At 38.8% G+C, this 20,000-nt stretch overlaps 2 protein-coding genes and 2 long non-coding RNA genes across 4 annotated transcripts in view; 2 read left to right on the top strand and 2 right to left on the bottom strand.

Annotated features, from left to right (window-relative positions):
• LOC138027605 (uncharacterized) overlaps positions 1-3,207 on the top strand; it is a 7,987-nt gene extending 4,780 nt beyond the window's left edge. The window contains exon 2 of the long non-coding RNA XR_011127485.1: positions 2,995-3,207. This is a non-coding gene — a long non-coding RNA (uncharacterized lncRNA). The remainder of the gene's footprint in view (positions 1-2,994) is intronic.
• Positions 3,208-3,408: 201 nt separating this feature from the next.
• Positions 3,409-15,893, bottom strand: LOC138027603 (coiled-coil domain-containing protein 170-like). The gene is made up of 15 exons (XM_068875153.1): positions 15,566-15,893; positions 14,374-14,505; positions 13,173-13,256; positions 12,990-13,046; positions 12,370-12,627; positions 11,690-11,779; positions 10,979-11,076; positions 10,627-10,842; positions 10,358-10,421; positions 9,947-10,072; positions 8,604-8,804; positions 7,613-7,735; positions 6,236-6,529; positions 4,793-5,029; positions 3,409-4,663 (listed from the first exon to the last, which is right to left on the bottom strand). The coding sequence occupies exons 1-15, from the start codon at positions 15,812-15,814 to the stop codon at positions 4,427-4,429; spliced, it is 2,466 nt and encodes an 821-aa protein (XP_068731254.1). The 5' UTR covers positions 15,815-15,893; the 3' UTR covers positions 3,409-4,426.
• Positions 15,894-16,617: 724 nt separating this feature from the next.
• On the top strand, positions 16,618-17,352 carry LOC138027602 (uncharacterized). Its single transcript, XR_011127484.1, has 2 exons — positions 16,618-16,721; positions 16,790-17,352. It is a non-coding gene; the product is annotated as an uncharacterized lncRNA (long non-coding RNA).
• LOC138027601 (uncharacterized) overlaps positions 17,231-20,000 on the bottom strand; it is a 4,310-nt gene continuing 1,540 nt past the window's right edge. Inside the window, exon 2 of the mRNA XM_068875152.1 lies at positions 17,231-19,730. Coding sequence (XP_068731253.1) covers positions 18,497-19,717 — 1,221 coding nt within the window. The 5' untranslated portion in view covers positions 19,718-19,730 and the 3' untranslated portion in view covers positions 17,231-18,496. The remainder of the gene's footprint in view (positions 19,731-20,000) is intronic.

Genomic DNA, 20,000 nt, shown 5'->3' with positions numbered 1-20,000 from the left:
AATGATCGCAACTGTTCACATACAGCTTTTCGTTGACGACCCCTTTAATTAGAAGCTGCAGTCTTTAAAAATTCAAGTAAAGAAATTAAATACTTTAAGGACATAAATTTCTGGCAGAAAATACAGCCACTAGTCAGCGGGCTTTGAGTCCCCGGTGGTTGGCAGTTGAAGCCTGATTTCAGTTTTCTCCAGAAAAAAGGGTCATCTTTATCTTTAGGATCAATAAAGTCCACGAAATGTTTGACATTTGATGGACCGTTTCTTTCTGAACACAGGAAAAAAGTAGAAAAAAAAAAATACAATCACAAAATGAGATATCATTTATTGATTTGCATAAACACGTTCCGGGCTATTCGCATTCCATGTCGTTCATCGACACCAGAACGGATTTTATAAATTACAACTTTGGATACATTCAGTCGAATAATTTTTAGCAAGAGTATTCTTTCCTGAATATTTTGTCGCCTTCGCTTATAATCCACTGAAACTTTAAGCTTGCACCGACAGTCGCAGTCGATATTGTTTAAGCATCCTCTAATGGTTGAGCCTCACCGGAGATGAATTTCTCGTGCACCAATCAAAACACTGCAATTTCCCCTTTGTAAAGTTAATGTTAACGTCAATCCGATTTGCAATGTTAAGGAGGGAGTTAAGGCAATATCTCTGGTAAAATGCTCACATTACTTTCCTTCTTTTGCCAGTGGAAATCGTGAAACTAAATCGGCTGGGCTTGTGCCACGACTAGCAGAAGAATTCTGTATGCGACCAAAGACATGTTATCGTCAATTTCGATCATAGTCATTTTTCTTGGCGTTCTTATATTTGTGATAGCTGCCCTGGTTCTCTGCTGCCTGTGCTGCCATCTTCGTTCGCGACCGAAAAACGAACAAGGAAACTCTGTGAATTACCTTCCGCACGGACGGGGACGGAGCGAAAAAGAAACGTCAGTAACCGAATTGTGATGACCAGCGGTGTTTTGATGCGCGCCTTTCTCTTTTCCTCGATTGACTTTGTCTTCACTTTTTTTCGTAAAAATCCTGTGCTTCAAGGCTTACCACCAAACAGCGCCGGCATCCATTTTGAACATTTTCCTTGGTGTTCGCGGAACTAAACGGACATTCAACAAAGGAACCATTATTTTACATTGTTCTAGACAAAATTGAAGGGGAAAAAAATCCTTCGATGAACTATTTGTTTACTGAGACTGTATGAAAGTGAACTTTATAGCAAGTTTATTCATCGCCTCAGCAAGTGTTAAACAGTTATTAGCATGTTCCAAGAAGACTATCCGGAATCGATATTTCCATCGCAGTGGAGCTCAGTTTGCTAAACATCTCTTTCGTTATTACTAAGGTGAAACACTTGAAGATATCTTCCACTAATTTACTGCTATACTTTTAATAAGGAGGCCGAAGAATGCCGCCTCCATTTGTTTGTGTAAGGGCAAGGGGATCTAGTCGGATTTGAGTTTCTTAGTGATTTGCAAGTTATTTACGCAACAACATCTGCTAAAAGACATCTCGCACAGCTATACATATGAACTGACTTGAAGGCCAAGGCGTTAACGAAATTTCTTTATTTATGCTTATACCCGATTAATAGGTAAAGAATATTTCTCACCTCGTAACACCTGGAAACTGAATTGGATTCAGATCGTACAACGTTTTCCTTAGTAATGCTACGGCAACTTTACGCATAACTTTATTGCAATTTTATTTGAGAAAAAGTTTGAAATTGGCGATAAAATATTGTTTTTTTTCCGTTTCCATAAGTCTTCGCGAGCAAAGCTGGTAAACCGATATTTTTCACGGCTCTCTCAAACTGGAAAACATTCCTTACCAATGAATTGAAGCTTTGCCAAATTTAGATAAGATTCGGATCGCGCGTAACAGAAACTTAGCCCGATATTGTCAGAAAACTTTTACTAGAAAGAAGCGGAAAAATATAGATTGAATTTTATTTCTTGTCTTTCTACCGAGATGCTTTTAATGCAAATCTTATTGCTCCTAAACTAGAAAACATCCACCTATTTAATTTATAGAACTCTGAAGGAGATTCGGATACGGTTGTAGAATATTGTCTTGATGAAGATCGAAGTTCATACAGCTTTTACATAAATATCTTACTTTTTACTACTTTACTTATCCTTATTGCAAGTTTTATTACCAAAAAGTGCGGAATTGTGATAAAATTTGATTTTTCTTGATTTCTGTTCCTATTGTGTGTACAACCTTTAAGATAAATTTTGATATATTATAGGCAAATAACTCTGAATTATTTGGTGTTCACTGACTCATTGGTGGGAATTATTGTGAAATCTGACCGGTTTTTTTTTGGCGTGAATTATTTCACTTTACTGTCACAATTAAGTTCTTCAAAAACGAAGCAGCGGAGGGCGAGAAGACGGCGACCGCGGCAGGGGCAATTTCCCTTGATTGCCTTTCATAGGTCCAAAGGACACGGTAATGAATGCTGGATTGAGGAAAATTCACAATGTGCTTTTTCCCCAGATTTTTTTAGCCCTACCATTTTAAAATGGCCAGAGAACTTCGTGAAGTTCGTTTGCAGAATAGAAATCATAGGAAACAAATAAAAGATAGAAAAATCTCTCTGTTAAGACGAGGCATAGCGGTTTATGTACTGAATTGCACAAGACTGTCGACCCGGATTCTTATCCCGCTTCACTAATGGGATTTGTCTTAGGTTCCCGAATGAAACATAAACACGCTCTGTGAATGCCCAACTCGTTGCCTCATTTTTCATGTGTATTCCAATTTTATTGTTACATTACTGCCGGTTCTCTTTAACAGTCCATTTGTGTGATTCAATTATGGCCTTCTACTGTCGAGGCAGGGCGCCTCATTTTTCATGCCAGTGTATTCTATATAGTCCATTTGTGTGATTCGATGACGGCCTTTTACTGTGGAGGCCACGATTATTTGTTAAATGCTTTCTTACTCCATTTCCTAAGACGTTTGCCTTCCTGTCTTCCAGGAGTCCGTGGGATCATACCAGATGAACAGAGGCCTACAAAGCTGGCCCTCGTACAGTGACTTCCCTTGATTAGTTATTATGATTTATCAATTTACTAGGAGCAAATGATGAGATTCTCAAAGTTGTAGTTTGTTCGAAGTAATGTTACCCCCGAGCAAGATCTATTATGTCAGTTGGTTAAGAAATTAGACACTAAAACATCTGTTTTGTTTGTATAGTTTCCCTTGATTGACATTTTGAATCTTTTAATATGTGAACGAGTGGGTATTGGATGTAATTTGGAAGAAGGTGGACGAATTAGTTAAACGGATTTCGATTCATAACTTGTGTTTGTTTCCGGCAGGTGTAATGCACAAGTGCTGGTTGACGAAAAAAGAGAGCTATTGTTTCAGTTAATCCACCAAAACGTGGGCGATGAGGAAATCAGAGTTTAGTTTAATTTAAGACATACCAAGCAAGTACAAAAACATGCTTTTCTCCTTGGCAATCGCCTTTGTCTGGCGTTGAATGGTTCTTTAACATAATATGAATTTGGTGATTAATTGTATTAACTATTTACATCTTAACAGGTTATGCATGATACCACAAATTAAAGGGAAAAACAAAAAAAAGTCTGCGCATATCTGATCAGGCACTCAATCTATTTGTCTGAATATGAAGCCTGAAATTCGCGAAAATTTAAAATTATGTCAAGTGATATAAACAAAAGGCTGATATTTTGTCAAGAGGAAATTTTTGGTTTGTGTCTTTTGTCTGAGTATTTTTGTTTTCGACTTGCTCCTCTCCGGTTAGAAAACCACTATTCGTCAACAATTGTGTAAAAAGAAATGCTTTTTAGTATATTCTTGTCATCTTATCAAAGGAGAAGCAGAAATATTGAGGCCTTTGAAAGAATTATAAACCTCTTCTTCTATTTACAACCACAGTCTTTTTTGTTAATTGTACTTTTCCTACATAAAAGCAGGTAAATGTCAGTTTTCAAGGTATGGACAAAACAGCTAACAATATAGGAAAGTTTTGCGATAAAAGCTTTCCTTATTTATTAATGGTTAAAAGTGGACGAAACTTAAAAATTGTTCTTTTAGCGCAAGATTTTCTGACAATCAGAGGAGAAGACCACTATTTAACAATTAGACCCGTAGCCCGCAAAGGCTACGGGTCAATAGCCCATGAGGCGAAGCCGGGCTATTTATTTGTGCTGCGCCATTTCATCATCTTTCCGTCGTTGCCTTCAAATAAACCTCAACAGAGGTTGCTTTCTCTATCACGCAAAAAGTGTCTCCCTTGTTTTAAAGACAACAGCACGAACTTCCAACATTTCTCCAGGTTATGGCATACGATAACAGCAATGTTTGTAGCTGAAATTCGTTCTCTAATCGTCTCAGCGTAGATGTTCTTATGTACATATTTCCCCCGAAGATTAACTCTCTTGTTACGAAACTTTCACAGGCGATGGCGTTCTTAGAATAGCAACGGCGTCATCGTAGCCCGCGCGGAATCCACTCTCCATGTCCTGGAGACTAGCTTCCAGGCTGTGTGTGGTGATAGAGTGCGCGTGATGGGCCTGGACGAGGCGCTCTAGCCGCGAGATGATCTCGTAGTCTGGAACGGAAAGTGTGTTGATATCCAAGCCAAGAAGACGCGCCAAAACTTGACGAAAATCTAACAGCTGCAAAGAACATAAAGTCAAATGAAATATTAAGTGTTGCACCAAGGAGTAGGTTTAAATTAAGGCAAAGTGTAAGAATGTAAACTGACATAATAGGGGAAAATCTTCAATGTAACATTCCACACATACCTGTTTTTCTCGAAGTCTGCACTCCTCCAAGGCCTGCTTAGTTGTTTGTAGGTCACCGTTCAGCTGCTGCAGTGTTTGCGAAGTTTGCGCTTTCTTTTCCCGTGCCTGTGTTTCTGTCATTTCAAGCTCGTTTTTCAAGTCGTGCAACTCTGCGCTGGTTTTGTGCTTACTCTTTGCGAGTTTATTGACAGCATTTTCAAGTTCTTCGATCGTCTTCCCTTGTTCCAGAGTTCTTACCTAAAAGACAATGCAAACGTCACCTTTCGTTCAATCATACCAGCGACTTAGTCACTGCTATTTCGTGGGAGCGATTCAAATGTCAAACACTGATTTACATCTACGTCTACATTTTCCAGCTCTCGGCAAAGTCCCTTTTTGACTTATGGCTGTTTCTGCTTAGGTGGCCTCATACACCATAAGCCCTTTTAGAGATAATCACCGCCAAGCCAGCCACTTCTGCTGGAGAGAACAGGACAACCATAACACCGGGGGTTTCAAGTCCATAGGGAACCTATGAACATAGAAGATATTTCAGGGGCACCCAACGTCAATTTTCGGAAAATATCTGTTCGGAAGACGATTTGAGATCTAGAATTTTCGGAACTTTTTTTTGTAAAATTTCTTGCTTGCCTGCCTCTCCTAGGATTTTCGAACATCTGAAAAATGGTATAATTGCCGATTTTTAACGGATTTTTACCCTGAAAAGGTGAAAAGGTCACCTAGAATTTTCGGGATCCTTTTTTCTGGCTGAAATTTTCGAAAAGGTAAGTTTTGATCCCTATAATTTTCGGATCACTAGACTTTCACCTAGGAAATCCGAACAGATGAAAAATTTTTAGGGGATAAAAATATGCCCATATCTACCGTTTAAATACTAAAATACGTTGAACAATGCTATGTTTAAGTGGTTTTGAACTATATTCTCGTTGGGTGCCCCTGATATTTATGAGACGGGGCGTACGGTTTAAAGTCCTTATCCGAGAAGGCCTGAAAGTCTAACCATCTGCAGATGAAATTACAAAGGCACCACTTTCTCCTCAGTAATTTTAAGATTTTGAGTGTTGATCCGGCCGGGGGTTCGAAACCGCGACCTTCGTTCAGCACAACAGCCCAATGTTCAACCAACTGAGAGACCGGTGTGCGTTCTTTGATACAACTGTTGATGTTTAAGGTGCAATGCGCCCGCAGGAAGGATGGGAAACTATGGTTGCTTAGCGACGGGCGAAAGAACAACCGAAGTCGTCCAAGCATGCAACTAGTCAAACAACTAGTTTCCCAAGTTTATTTGATTTTTAGCAAAACGCAAATTCCAGCTTAACGTCTGTAGTTAATACGCGATGCTTAATCAATTGTTAGGAAGAAAGACCTACGGTTTTACGTCGTTATTCGATAAGACTAGAAAATCCAACAGGAGTCTCCAATTAATAAATTTTGTTCACTCACCCTAAGCTCGCTTGCTTCTAATAATTTCGCCTTTAAGCTTGTGATTTCTTTTTTATAGTCAAGCAATTCTCGTTGCAGTTTATCGTTATGTTTGACAAGTTTCTTGTATCTGAGTGAATTGTCATCTCTCTCCACTTCAACACGCCCCTTTTCTCGTAAAAGGTCTTCGAGTTCCGCCACTTTCTTTTTCAGCAAACCTAAGTGTAAATCTTTGCTCTCAATCTGTTGTTTGGACCACTTAACTCTTCTCTGAAGGTTATATATCGTGGTCTTTCTGTCATCTAATGCATCCGCCTGATAGAAACAAGAATAGAATCAAGGTCAAGGTCAAGGTCGAGGGGATGTTCTGGGTGGGGGATCTGTCAAATATGGTCGATGGGGCGATACTTTATCCCCCTCCGGTCTCTGTCTGTCGGGGACAGATATCTGACAACTAGTGCGGGATCTTGAGAAAGTAGAAGCGATCAAGGCTAGAAATCTCAGGGGCAGGGTGGGAGGCATTGGCAAAGCGTCCAGGGATACCGCTACAGATTCCATTTTTGTTGTCCTGTGTTCCAAGCAGGAGCAAATTTCCTAGAGCTCCAATGCTCTCCATCCGTAAGACACAATTAAAAGTGCCCCTGTGATCAAATCACTTCCTTTTTTCTTCAGATTTTGAAAGTGTGTTTCCTTAACACCTGACTGTCAAAATTTTGAGCTTTGATTTTTATCCCAAGGCCGTTTAATTTGAGTGTAAGTTTTGGATTTCACGGTCCGCCCTTACTCGCGTTTAAAACTGACCGATTGGACCTCAGAGGGTTGGATTTAGGGAAAAGTGTCGTCAAAGACTCACTAGCTTAAAATTTCCGCGTGTGAATCAGCTCGATATATTTGCAAAACGTCTATAAGCCCAAAACACCTGTGCTGCATATTTCTTCTGCGGCGTACACACCACGCATTGCATTCTTGAACTAGTGAGCCTTTGACGTGATTTTCTCCTCGATCCAGTTCTCTCAAGATCTTAAAGTCAATAATGGCCCGGCGGACCATTAAATAGGAAAATTCCAGTTAAAATAAACTGGTGTCTTTTTTTTAAATTAAGGCTTAAAACTTTGGTCGCTTAAGGCCGGTTTACACGGTGCGACTTGTCGGCCCGACGTAAAAAATCTGTTGCAGTAGCCACCGCCAAAAATCGGGCCGACAAGTCGCACCGTGTAAACCGGCCTTTAGTGTTTAGTTAACATAGTTTTGAAATCCAAAGAAAATTTAAAAATTCACTGATAACGATCCCTGCGGGAATTTTAAAGTTATCGTGAAAAGGCAATTTTCTGTTCCCTGCAGACGGTTGTGTCACAAGAGAGTTGAGTAAATCGCACGAGAGGTGATGGGATGTCTCACCTCTAACTTTACAAGTTGTTCTCCTCTCGCTAACAAGGCATCGCCATTCACATCCAAACCAACATCGTTGGCAATTTCGTCGAGTTTCATGACACGCGCTAGCTTCTCACAAAAGGTAACAAACTGAAAAGTGAAACGAACAGAAAAGATATCACGATAAAAAAAAACATGGTAACGAGGAAGCTGAACGATTAACTAACTGAATGTCATCATCAAAACTGACATCGTCGTCTTCAGCAGCATCCACTTATATCCAAAAATGCATGCACGCCCAATTTTTTTGTGTGAAAAGATTTGCCCGCATTAGCCTCCATTTCATGCTAGACCCAGTCCAGCCGTGAGAATAACGAAAATGGTCTATTCGCCTTTGTCACACCGCGGCCATATTGTCCCGGGAGACCAAAAAAACCTTTGTTTTACCACGCCAAGTCTCGCAGTGGAAATCATGGGGGTGAGGCTTGGCGTGGTAAAACAAAGCTTTTTTGGTCTCCCGGGACAATATGGCCGCCATGTGACATGGGCGAATTGTCTGTATTCCGAGACACGAGTGATATTGAAGTTGGGGAGAGGAACAAAGGGACACTTTGTGAAGCTTATTGAAATCCGCATGTATCTATCTAATTAGGGACATTACTGGACACATCTGGCAGCATCAACGTCGTCGACCTCATCATTGCGCACATCACTATCATCATCATCGTTGTCGTTATCGTTATAGTCGTTATCGTGATCATCATCGTCATCACCATCGACACCACAACCACCACCAACATGGCTGGCGTCAACCCTTTGAATCTCAGGAGAAAGATCACCATGTCAATTCTCCTCACAAGTTCGATTAAATGTCATCCACACAGTTATTGAGAATGAAGATGATCATCAGCTCTAAATATAAGACCAAATTCTTATGACTACCCAACAAAGACATCTATGGCACTACTTAGGAGAATGGGCGTTTCGATCTTGGGGATGGAAGGGTTAGGATCCTCACCTTCCGTTTATCGTCCTTCAGTTGGTCTCTCTCCACATCAGACGTCAGTAGTTCACCTTCAAGGCCCGTTACTCGCTCTTGGTTTTCTTTTAGTTGAGTCTCGGCCTCGTTGGCTCGTTTTAGCGTGGTGCGATGAAGGTTCCTTTGACTCTCTAACTCTTCCGAGATGTTCTTTATCTGGACCCTTAAAGACTCCTCTTTCTAGGTATCGTAAAAATTGAGACAAAGGGACGGGGACCGCGGTGAGCGTACTATACTGGCAATAGGCCATTTCCGAGTTCATGTCTGCCTCCTCTTTAAAGCGAGTCTAAGTGCGAAGTTTTTGTTATGAAAATTAGCTTTCATTCATATGTAAAGTAGAACTAATTACCATCACAAAAACTTCGCACTTAGGCTAGCCCTGAAGAGGAGGCAGACATGAACTCGGAAATGGCCTATTGATTACTTACATCTTCTACAGTAACTACGAAGCAAAAGAAGCAAAATCGCATTAATCGGGGCTGAAACTCGGTGTTTAGATTCATGTCATCTTTGTTTTTTTCTTGATTTAATTTTGGATATGTGACGAAAACGGGGGAAACGTTGAATAGCTGAGAGACAAAATACTTCTTTTTTCCGAGTGTCTCCGAACATCCGAACTAGCAATCGCAAGGTTATAGGTTCGACTCCTGCTAGAGATTCTCGGACTTTTTCCGAGTAGCTCCAAACATCCGAACTAGGAATTGGATTCCACGGGAAGATACGAGAATTGAATACTAGGGGTCATGAGTTCCTTCCAAACAGTGACATTAAAATAATAACTAGTAGCAAGAGTCCATGGATTACCAAAAGAGTAGGAATTATCCAAATTGGCCTCGTCACCATCAGTCTCAGAAACGTGTCTATTTTTTAACCAAGTTTTGCGGGAAAATAAAACAATAGACCAAAACGGCTAACTCAATGTTAGATTTAAATTGGGTACACTTTTGTATTGAATTAGCTAATTGGGTCTATTGTTTATTTTGGTTTAAAAATAGACACGTTTCTGACGCTGCTGGGGACAAACCTGATACCACATTTTTACTCTTGTGTTTAAATGGACTCTTGCTAGTAAGTCGAAGAACGTATATACGAATTTTCCGAACTGAGCATGCGCATAAAGTTTGGAGGCCGACATTTTTCAAAGTGCGCGTGCTCAGAACGGAAAATCGTCCCCGTAAAGGTGACTCCTAGTAGTATGCAATTCCAAAGAAAAATTCAACGAAGACCTGAAAGGCCAACAAAAGTTAAACGGTTTGATCTTGTTGTGTGGTCTTAGCTATCCTTGTCCTAGTATTTCTATCGGGAAAAAAATTAACACCAACCGCTTTCAGATCTCTGAAGTGCCTTGAAAGATTCTTTACTTTTGAGACAATGGCGTCTTCTTCGGCAGGTACAGAGTCATCTGTGTCTCCAATGAGCTGTGCCAAATGACGCTTGAAATTGTGCAACTGTAGAGAAAACAAGAAAATAATGAACACCACCAAGAGATGACAAACCTGTCACAAAAACTCCTGAATAACAAACCTAGCTTGTCTTCCTCAGGTCTCCTATGTATAGTTTAGTGGAAGTGCATCCAAACTAGAAATCAGATGCTCATAGCTTCGACTCCGAGTATCTCCGAACATCCGAAGTCAAAGGTTTGACTTACGTTAGAAAGCAGGCGAACTTTTTCCAGGTATTTCCGAGAATTCACGGGGGAAAAAAAAAATCTGAAAGAATTAGCAGCTACAAACCCTTGATTGAGCTGACTGCCCCGTGTATTCGCTGGTGTGAAGGGTTTGTTCCATTTCTGCCAGTCTGCAACCAAAACAAAGTTCAATATTGAGACACGACCCTGTGTCAACCACGTTGGGGTGCCAAAAACTTGTAAAGAAACCCTGGCCAGGTTGAGGTCTTAATTAAACAAATTCCTGCAGGAATGAACTCAAACCCGTATGGACCAATTTATAAAACTCTAAAAAGCTCAAGATCGACCAAAAAACGAAAATTGCAAATAACTGACTTGTTTTGCTTTTCATCCAGCTGTTTCTTGGTCATTCCCCAGGCATCTTGACTGGCAGCAAGCTGGTGTTTCAAACGATCAGTTTCTGTCTCCATTTCCCGAATTTTCTGCTGCAGGGTGTCCCTCTCTCTTGTCAAAGAGTTGATTGTCTCTTGGCTTTGACTGGATGATTTCTTTTCCTGTCCGACTTCTGAAACCAATCTCATGATGGTTTCCCTGATAAGTGAATAATCCAACATCATTAGGTTTGCCCTTATTGGCAGTTATACTTAATAATGGTGATGATGACAATGACTGAATGAGGGACTGGGTGAAATGAATAATAATCTCAATCATTTCAAGTTCATCATACCTGCTTGCTTTAGACTCCAAGTTGCTTTCATGCAAGTTCCTTGACAAGTTGTTTGCTTTTTCTTTTAGACCATTTCTTTCCCTGACTATTTCTGCAATCTGCATGATCAGAAAAGAAGTTGAGAAGTACATGTACCGGTAAGTCATTTTTAAACATGTTGAATAATAAATTATTTACTATAATATAATGAGCCTTAAAAATTTTGGGTAATAGACCAATAGAAACAATTCATTTTGCAAAGAGTAAGTCATTAGAAACTTATCATATGATTGCGCCTTTCATAGGCTTAGTACCAACACCGAAATTTATGCAAGTTGTGGCGACTGTTTTGAATTGTTTATTGCTGCCATCAATCAATATACCTGAAGGGTAAAATGAATCAATATTCAAGTCTTGTGATTAGCTGATTTCAGCCCACTCTGTTGTTTCTACTTTTATTCTAACCCTAACTACTACTACTACTACTACTACTACTACTACTACTACCACTAGTAGTAGTAGTAGTAGTAGTAGTAGTAGTAGTAGTAATAATAATAATAAAACTAAATATTTATTCATAAATAAAAATAATATGAGTATCAAACTACAATCGTAATACTCTCGGGGTGACTACACCTCCTCCCACAAACTTCACCATCCACATCAAACTTCAGGAGTTAGACTAAAAGCTAATATAATCATTATGTCAGCTTCAATTTTTCAAAACCTTACCTTCCCAAGCATTGACTGCACAGATCCTGAGGCAGCTTCAGACAGATCCATCTGCAAAGTTCTAATCAGCTGGGTTTTCATCTCCCCGTACTATGAAATATTCAACATAAATTAGAAGTTAATAAGCCAAAGGATGAATATAATTATTATGATGGCATTGACTCAGAAATACCTACTTTCAAGGTTAGGCTTTTAGTGACATAACATAGTTATATTTAACAATGCCATTAATTTAACTCGAAGTTAGAAATGCTTTACAGTATTTAAATCTGACTGTAATTTTAATAATAACCACATTGAAAAAAATTGACCTTGAAATACAAAAATGCCGGCCATCTGCAAATGGTTAAGACTCTCTAGTCTTCTTGGATAAGGACGATAAACCGTTACTAGGCCCCGTATAACATTACCCTTCAATGTTCACAACACTGTGGGACCTAAAAGAACCCACACATTATTCGCAAAGAGTTGTGGTCTGTCCTCTGTTGTATATAAAAATTCATAGTTGGGAGAGTAAATGCTCAGAGATAGCAAGCTACTCTTAATAAAAACCTGAGAGTAAACAAAGTTATGATGATGATGATTTTTGCATGTGGTCTAACTAAAATACAGGAAATGAACTTATTATATAAGTAATGTCAATACTGTATATCCATTTTCAATGAACATTGCACACATACTTTACTTTCCCATTTGGCAGCTCGACTGGCAGCTTCCTCCTCTGCAGCGATGTGATGTTTCAGAGAAGACTCCACTTGCTGGAGACGGTCTTGTAGAGTGTGCATCTCTTTCCTTAATGATGATATGGTCATGTCACTGCGGTTAGCAAAGTTTTCTTTCTCCGCAGCTTGATCCTCAGCCTCTTGTATTCTGTCGCGGAGTGACTGGACCAAGGCTGTCTGTCTGGCTGCATTTTGCTTGTTGCTTTCAATTTCACACTGCAATCAAGAAGAAAGGAAATTTTATTGTCAGTTCTTGAATATATTTTTGATTGTAATATTTTGTCAACTCAAACATAAGAGGACACTAATTTTACAGTGCAACGCGCCTTACCGTGGCCACCCAAAAACTTTCACATTTGACAATTGCGTGAAATATATCAACTCAACAACCCTTTCAATGATGTCCAACTTACAACAGTGCGAAATTTGCAAGGAGGCGTGACTGTCAATCAAATTCGCACATCCCAATTGGCAGACACTTTGTAAAACACTTTGTTAGGTGGCCACGGTAAGGTGCGTCGCACTGTTACAGTAACAATTAATGCAACAACAAATAACATAAAGAAGACTACAACTACCTTGAATTCAATTATCTGCTGATCTTTCTCAGATATTCTGTGTTGGGCATCTCTCAACTATGATCATATGAAATTGTGAGCAAAAGTCAAGTAACTTAAAAACATAACGTTAACTACCTGACTGTATAATAGGAAGCACACTAAACCTTGAAAATCAAGGAGATTTTTGTATCGATCCCTTACCTCTTGCTGCAAGCCTGATGAAACCACTTTCTCCGCTGCAAGATCAGTTTGAGCAGTTTCAGCTGCTTGTCTGTAATGTGATAACTAATGAGAAATATGATCAGTCTTTTCTGAATAATAATTATAATTTTGCTTAATAATTAAATTATAATTTTAATTATAAGAGTAATAATTATTGCTAAACCTTTACTGTAACAGCTATTAATTGGTCCCTCCCTCAATCCTCACCACGATTTAAAAACTTTTTAATTGACACTGGCCTGCCCCGACGTAGCTTTTAAAAACTAATTAGGCTCTTTCCTTGTCAATGGGTTGAAAGCAGCCCCAGACTTGTCTGCAACTCTGGAACCTAGCCTCCTCTGATAGCACTTCAATGCTTATCATGCTGGAAAAGTCTTGGGAAATGCTATAGAGCAATTCAACAGTAATTCACCTTTCGATTCACTATCAAACATTCGGTCGTACATGTACAAGTCATATACCTTGAGTTCTCCCATTAGGGATATCTATACCGGCGGTACCACTAGGATCATTAGTAATAATAATAATAATAATGATAATATTAATAATAATAATAAGAAGAACAAAAAGAAGAAGAAGAAGAAGATCGAGTAAGAGGAAGAGGAAGAGGATGAAGAAGAAGAAGAAGAAGAAGAAGAAGAAGAAGAAGAAGAAGAAGAAGAAGAAGAAGAAGAAGAAGAAGAAGAACTGTTTCAAAGATGTTTAAAATAATTTATGTGTTCATAGTACATCCTCACAGACCCTAAAAGATCCTGTAAGTTCTTTTCACTTAAGTAATACATAGTACCATTGACTGAACATTATATCCTTGAAATGATTATGAAATGGATCATATATGAACTGTAGATATGAAATCAAGTGAATTAAGCTATGACCCTCACAGTTACATGTATAAATGCAATTTTTGCAATTGGGTATATCATCCGTTTCATATCTCATTTTATCGTTGATTCATTCCTCACGGGAACATTAGAACCCACAAATGACCAGCTCCCACGCCAGTGGCTTCATAGCTCAGTAGGTTAATTAGAGCGGTGCACTGGGATCACAAGGTCACTGGTTCAAACCCTGTTGAAGTCTTGAATTTTTCAGGCTTCTTTACGCAATTGCAAAAATTGCGTTCATAACTGCGAGGGTCATAGCTTCACTTGATGTTATATCCTTGCTTATGCTGAAGTACCTGTGCACTAAGTTGCTCCCTTTCCTGTTGAAGTCTAGCCTTTTTATCCCTCAACAATTGAGTTTCATCTAAAGACAAGCCAAGTTCTAAAGAAATGGATGGACTCCGACAAGCCAAGGAACTTGACTCAACCTAAGGTGCAAAAATATTCATTTGATAATCAGCTGTACCAGCAATCGAGAAGAAACCCAAAGTCTCTTTGCACCATTATATATTGGTGGAATTCCTATTTTCTGAGAACATGCAGTTACTTAAAGTGCGCCCATGCAACCACAATAATAATTTGTTTCAAAAAAGTCAAATTGTAACATAATTTATACACATCTTATTTAAAAACCTCTGTATCCACTCAAAAACTTAGTTTAGTCTGTGGATCAACTCAGCTATCGCCTCATGGATCCACAGCTACACTTTGACAATGTTATGATGAAATTCATGATCAGTAACAGGTCCAGACCCATGAAAAACTGACAACAATTTGTTAAATTGAAACGTCTTTTGCAATTTGGCAAGTTAAATGCATTGCATTGTTAACAGTAATGATATGTAAAATTATGGTAAAAGCATAGTTGGATTTTTTTGCCTGACTGTGTAAACAAGTCAATGAACAATGATTAAACAGCAACTCAAACTTGACAAAGCCTTTTTTTTTTTTTGTTTGAAGTATTTTGACTCTAAAAGAACTCTGGAGATCTACCTGTGTGTGGCATTACTTCCCATTTAGTCAAGACATCACATAAGTTCAGAATTTACAAAATTTATCCATGACTTGTATTCAACAACCCAGGGTATCTATAAGCTACGGTGAGAAAGCTGTATAGACTTGTATTAAATTAGCTAGGATTCAAAATTCCCCAAATGAACTGTTGTCTTAGCTTTACTAAGCTGGTAAACACAAGAATGTTTGAATACTATTCTGTTAAAATTTCGATCGCGAGGCAAGTCTGTGGAACTGTTTTGTAAAACATTCCGCGAAGTTCATATAAGCTTGAGTAGGAACAATAATAACAGCTAGTTTTTCTCGGAAACAGCGTTGAACCAAAAGAAATGAAAAACTACAGCATAATTATCTCGGCAAAGACAAATTCGTTACTATGATTCTAATTCCTCGCTAACATACTTCCAAACGATCTAATTCAGGTCCTTAGAACAGATGAATGACCTTCCCAAGAAAACTTGAAAACTGCGTTACCTCGTTTCGCCTTTGAACAGGAGAACTTGTTCGTGAACTACTCTGACTGCTTGATTTTCTTTGTCCAATAATCATAGGAGGCGAATTTCTGTACAACTGTCTTTCATTGCCATGGTCCCTCCAAAGTTCTCGAACATCGACTCCGGAATCTTCAAGGTAAGTCAGCTGTGTGCCCGGTTTGGCTTCAACCAACCTTTGTTTCGGAATTTTGGGAAAATGGTCTGATCTTTCTGAATGTAGCGATGCCATTACATTATAAAGTTACGCTGAAAAGAATACAAGACCGCCTCTCAGATCAGGCTCTCTTGAAAATGGCGGATGTCCAGGTAGTTATTTAGCTTCAGTTGCGTGGCAACGTCAGACGCTATCATTGATGCCATAACCACTAAGGGGACTCAAGAGGGAAAGAGGGGAACAGTTATTCATTGGTGCAATAACCACTAAGAGGACTCAAGAGGGGAACAGTTATTCGTAACTAAAATACATTCAAAAATGAATGCATGCTGTTATGTTTAAGAGAGAGGAAGACTTTTAATCATAAAGACTAATATTTGTTTCTCGGTTTTACAATACGCTACAATTAACGCTTTAAAGTAACACAGAATATCTAATGAATGAAGGGGTAGTTTCTAAAGAAACTGTGGTGCTGCGTCGGTGGGGAAGTAGTATACAAAAATTTGGTTTTATCAACGGAGTTGATAATGTAAATTGGCCACCGTACAGAGATTCTAAAAGCTGACGTTTCGAGCGTTAGCCCTTCGTCAGAGCGAATATCTAAGAATATCTAAGAATATCTAAGTCCAACTGAAAAAGAAAAAAAATTTTCTGGAGGGTACTTTGACTATAGTTCGCCGGAAATTGAATTTTTATATATTGCAATTGTGATATTTTTACGATGGAAAAAAAAAATGATATAAGTGGAAAGTAATGAAAGTAAATTTTAATATTTCTGCTTCAAACAATTGTTGCGTGACGCTAAAGAATAATTGGCTTACTTTACTGAATGTTTGTCGCTTTCTCGTTTCTGATTGGTTCGTTTCTTCAAAGCCACTTAAGCTCGGAAAAGCCGACGCGGTTGATTTTCGAAAAGCACGCTACATTAATTTTGTAAGCAAGAGCTCAGAGATCGGTCGTTTTACAAAGAAATCAAGCGCTGGTAAGTTTTCCTTTCTGATCAAGCTTCAAACTATAAGACGTTATCTGAATCGTGTCGTTTTAATGTAGGAAAAAATGGAACAGCCGACAAACGTTCCCGAGCTGATGCAGTTTGTGCAAGCAACGCTCCAGAACATGCAAGAGAAGTTTCAAAACGTCGAAGACTCGATCGTTAAAAGAATGACTGAAACTGGCAAGAAGCTTGACGAGATAGAAAAGGGACTCACAGATTTGATGGATCATTCAGGAATGGGAGAACCGTACGAAGAAGAATCGGAATCCGACAAAGATTTCTCGGACGCCGACAAAGGCAGATGATCATAAACTTTGCCCGTTGCTACAGAAGCCAAAAAAGATTATAATGTAAACAGAGAAAATTTTGAACTTGAAGTGAGCAGTTTCAGTACCTTTGTGTTCTGTAGAATCCCCAAACCCCAAAATTCGGACATTTTAGACTGCATCGATAAGCTCAAATTTATATTGTTTTAAAATATTGAACACGTTACGCCATTTGTCAACTTTCTGATTGCCTTTATTTTGAAAAGCCTGATAATTTTTAACATTGTTTGATCTGTCTGATGTTTTAGGCTTTATATGTTAAAAACTCCAAAAATAAATGTTTTAACTAGTTATAGGTTGTGGACTATAATGATATATTTTGCAAAATGTGTAATGCAATTTGCGCAAAAGTGCAAAAAAACTAGCGTGGGTGACAGAGGTTATCGAGGAGGAGCCGAAGGCTTCGGGCAATTCGTTCTTTGTTTACTGTATTTGACGGTTGCAGCGTTACAAAGCATAAAACCTCTGGCGTCCCAGGAAAAACCAACCTGGCCTACTTTGGGCTACTGTGCATCAATTTTCTCACTTGGCAAGTAAAAGGGGTGATAAATTGACCCAATCAGAACACTACACATTGTACGAGGGTATATACCTCTGTATTTGTAAGAAAACTCCAAAAATGCTCTTCTCAAATTAGGGAGATTCTTCAGTGATGAAGGGGTGGCTAGAGCTTTTACTCTTTTTGTATCGAGTCTCTAAATTTCAACTGGTCATCAGTTCCCCATTCAAGTCACATCATGCAACCTCAGTATGTGAGAACACGTGAGGGGATTTTACAATCTTGGACATTTCAAATGGTAAATTAAGACCACCCCTCCCCCCAATTTCAATGATAAACAATTGACGGGCTTCAACTTGCGTGCGGATTCATCCTTGATTTTGGGGGAAGGGGGAACTAATTTTTTATTTTATTTTGTCCAAGATTGTAGTTGTTCCTAATAGTGCTGTTTTTTTTAAACTTACGAGCCAAGCACAGATTTACCCCAGTACTTTAAAGATGGTCTACTAATCCTTTCTGAAATGTCGCAAGCTCCCCCACAACAATAGACACAACTCTACTTTTGACCTTACAGAGCTTTCTCACTTCCCTTCCAAGATCTTGATATTTATCAATAATATTATTTATTATTTTTCATGTACACCAAGTTCATCAATATTTAAAGAACATGTTTTGAGCAATGAAATTGACATTACACTAGTTCAAAGGAAAATAATAATTAAATATTATTTTTTCTTTTAAATTTAAAGATGTTGTTTTAAATATTGATCAACTCGGTATATATCAAAATAATAGTAATATGTTATTTCATTCATTGTCAGCAAATACATGTTATTGCACACAGAATGACTTAAGGCTTCTCACATCCATACTTAGCAGAAAACCTCTGCAGCAAAATTCTTCCAAAATAATAACTTATGCGTTATTGAATAATTTGGTTACAAAGATTCTTTCAATGCAAATGCAATTTGCTTTACACAATGTTCAAGAATGTCTGGCTCATTAAATCCAAAACTCAATCGCATACAGTTCTTAAACTTTCCAGGGGTAGTAGAAAAGACACAACCATGTTTAAACTCAACAAGATACTTTGTCTTGCATATTTCAAACAATTTGATACAATCGACTTCTGGGGGAAAGCTTACCCAAACAAAATATCCTCCTTTTGGCTTCTGGTATGAAATTGGAATGGGTATGTACTTATCAAGGGCATTACATAGTGCATCACATTGAGAACGGTAATTCTGTCTCGCCATCATTAAATGCTCTTTTACTAAGCCCTCTCCCAATGCAACAGATATTATGCATGAAATGTACTGGTTAAAGCATCCTCCACTTGCGTTATAAGCATTTCTACTTAGCAACTTTCTTGCCTTCTCAGGGACTTCCATCCACCCAATTCGCAGACCAGGAGCCAGCACTTTGGAAAACGAACCATTAGAAATGACATTGCCTCTGTAATCAGCATCAGATTTGTTATCGTAAGCAAACAGCCTTTGCGGAGCAGGTGCATCATCCACAAACGATAGCAAATTGTAGACGTCATCACAAAGTGCAAGCACATTGTGTTTGCGAAGCACTTTTATCAGCTTTTCACACCTTTCTGGTGCAAGACAAGATCCTGTTGGATTGTTGAAAGTAGGGACACAATACAGCATTGAAGAATATGGTTTCTCATCTGTGGCAAGACGAAATTTATTTGAATGTTCTGTAATTAAATTTTCAAGCTCATCTACCATCATTCCATCTTTATCTGTCGGTACACCAATAACCCTCATTCCAAGGTCATCCTTTAATGCCCGAAGACCAATAAAGTATGAAGGCTCTTCTACAAAAACCACATCCCCAGGTTGGAAAAGAACATGCCCTAGGAGGTCAAGCCCTTGTGAAGCACCAGCATTCACCCACAGGTCTTCGTAATTAACAGCATCACCATAGACCTCACTAAGGAACTTGGCTAACTCTGAGCGGAACACAGCTGGACCTTGTTCAAGTCCATATTGGAGGGCACTCGTACAATGCTGTGACTTGTGAAGTGACGTGGTAGCTTCCTGGACAAGATGAGCGCACATCTGACGAAGATAAGAGCTTGGAGCTCCAACACTCAGACTGTACATTCCACTTTTCAGACGATCAAACTGAGTTGAAAAGGTGTTCATGATGCTGAAACTCCTGCCATCCAAAAGAATAACAATCATTACAAATATCAATTTTGTAAAAAAAATGCAATGCAGCAAGATTGGTTATCATAAGTTATCATAAAAAATGAATTGTTCGAGTGATTGGCCTTGAGCTGCTTTTGAAAATTTTAATGATCCAAGCTTTTGCTGATCTGTGGCATCACCGGGGTGATGATGCTGTAGATTGACGGAAGCTTGGATTAAAATCATGATGCGATAGATCAGTGAAACCTTGGATTAAAATTTTCAGAAGCAGCTCAAG

This window comes from Montipora capricornis, chromosome 12 (genome assembly GCF_036669925.1).
Source record: "Montipora capricornis isolate CH-2021 chromosome 12, ASM3666992v2, whole genome shotgun sequence".
Lineage (NCBI taxonomy): Eukaryota > Metazoa > Cnidaria > Anthozoa > Scleractinia > Acroporidae > Montipora > Montipora capricornis.
The sequence above is the reverse complement of the archived record's forward strand: the minus strand, read 5'-3'. Positions and strand labels throughout refer to the sequence as shown.

Coding starts and splice junctions, on each gene's coding strand:
- LOC138027603 (XM_068875153.1), bottom strand. CDS start 15,814: ATGGCATCGCTACATTCAGAAAGATCAGACCATTTTCCCAAAATTCCG. Junction 12,628..12,989: donor AGCAGATAATTGAATTCAAG/GTAGTTGTAGTC, acceptor TCTTGATTGCAG/TGTGAAATTGAAAGCAACAA. Junction 5,030..6,235: donor TAGAAGCAAGCGAGCTTAGG/GTGAGTGAACAA, acceptor ATTGTCTTTTAG/GTAAGAACTCTGGAACAAGG.